At 37.1% G+C, this 1,944-nt stretch overlaps 1 protein-coding gene across 1 annotated transcript; it reads left to right on the top strand.

Moving 5' to 3' along the window:
- Positions 1-1,000: 1,000 nt before the first annotated feature.
- LOC112517830 (ethylene-responsive transcription factor ERF098-like) lies at positions 1,001-1,435 on the top strand. The gene has a single exon (XM_025125201.1). The coding sequence runs from the start codon at positions 1,001-1,003 to the stop codon at positions 1,433-1,435; it is 435 nt and encodes a 144-aa protein (XP_024980969.1).
- Positions 1,436-1,944: the final 509 nt, after the last annotated feature.

The raw sequence follows: 1,944 nt of genomic DNA, 5'->3' as shown, positions 1-1,944 counted from the left end.
TAGGGTTGGGTTCACATGAGACCGGGTTGTTTTCGTGAGACCCGTGAGACCACATTTTTACACTTGAAACTTCACAACAAAAACACTGTGAAGGTTTGTGAAGGTTTAAAAAAGTCGAACTTTCACAGCAAAAACGCTGTGAAGGTTAGCTTCACAGCATTTTGCTGTGAAGTTTCAAGTGTAAAAAGCTGGTCTCACGGGTCTCACGAAAACAGTCTGGTCTCACATGATCCCAAGTCTAGATTTGGGATCACGTGAGACCAACATGTTTTCGTGAGACCCATAAGACCACATTTTTACATTTAAAACTTCACAGCAAAACACTATGGAAGTAACATTTGGGTTGGATTGCACTTTGGTTAGGTTGGGTTTGAAAATTTTCAAATTACAAACATTGAGTTGGATTGTTCAAATGTTTTTCTACCTGATCAATCAGTCCGATGAGCACCCCTAGCCTTAGCAGGATGTAGGAGCTAAGTATGATCAAGTCTCAGGAGATTAGTGAAAATTTTTATCTACTCTAAATTCGAATTCAAATATATCTAAAACCCTTATAACTGTAAAGATTTACATGCAATCATTTCAAATCATTTGTGAACCCAAAAATTAGTTGTACGGATAATCGTACTTGAAAAAAAAACCCATGGTTGAAAAAACAATAATGGAAGTATTAGACGAAGTTTCTAGAATAATTTAAAACATCATATATATCTTGTTGATTTTCACGAGAGTCAAACAAGCGACAACAGCTGAAGTCCAAATTCCTATAAAAAGTTTCTATTTTTAGTAATTTTGTGGTTTACCAGCCAACACACACGTGCACGCCACCAGGTTTCAGATTAGATGTCGAACCTTCCCGGAAATGGCCGGCGGTGGTCATGTTGTCAGCTTTTGAACCAATTCAATCCACCACTTATGACCCACACTAATTCCTCAATTTCTTCCCGGAAAACCCTTCTTATATAAATCTATCTCGATCGGAACACATAGTTGTACAGCCATGAATGCAAATCAACACGCCGGCGCCGGTGAGGAGAAGGGAAAAAGAGAAAACAAGTTCAGAGGAATCCGGCGACGGCCGTGGGGAAAGTTCGCGGCGGAGATACGTGATCCGACCAAGAACGGTGCAAGGACGTGGCTGGGAACTTTTGGGACGGCGGAGGAGGCTGCTAGGGCTTACGACAGGGCGGCGTTTGCTTTAAGGGGTCATCAGGCTATTCTTAACTTCCCTAACGACGGCCAGTACAGAAGCGGCGCTACGCCGGAGCTAGGTTCAAGTTCCTCCGTACCGTTAACGTCCACTTCGACTACGTCTTCTTGGATTAGTTTTCCGGTGGAGAATGATGATGGTGGATCGGAAAAGGAGGCGGCGGCGGCGGTGATCGAGTTTGAGTATTTGGATGATAAGTTATTGGAGGAGCTTCTTGGAAATTAATTATTAACGGGGTTTGTTTGTTTAATAGCCGAGTTTAATAAGACTTATAATTTATTTGATTAGTTATACTTAATTGTTTAATAGTAGCTTAATAATATAAAAAATGACTTATTCAGTAAGATTTTAGAAGAACTTTAAATAGAAAACTAAGTTTTTTTTTTAAAACTTGTATATTTCAACTAAAGAATACGTTCATTTCATCTATGAAAAAAAAAACTTTAAACTTTCCCTAACAAAAATTTCTTCCGAATTTATACAGATAACTTTATTCATACCTGACTTAATTAAAAACTAAACAAACAACCCCTAAATATTTTTAGATCAAATCTTACGTTAATTTAAAATGCTAAGCGTATTTATACATTAGAGCCATAAAATAACCAATACGACATTTTATTAAGTTTATATAAAATAATTAACACGATATTTCAACAATATAACTAATTTACGAATAGTGTCGTATAAAATAACTAATACGATATTTTATTCTGAAAACGTCTTAACAACTT

The sequence above is a fragment of the Cynara cardunculus genome (assembly GCF_001531365.2).
Source record: "Cynara cardunculus var. scolymus isolate 2C chromosome LG 9, CcrdV1, whole genome shotgun sequence".
In the NCBI taxonomy this organism is placed as follows: Eukaryota; Viridiplantae; Streptophyta; class Magnoliopsida; order Asterales; family Asteraceae; genus Cynara; species Cynara cardunculus.
The sequence above is the reverse complement of the archived record's forward strand: the minus strand, read 5'-3'. Positions and strand labels throughout refer to the sequence as shown.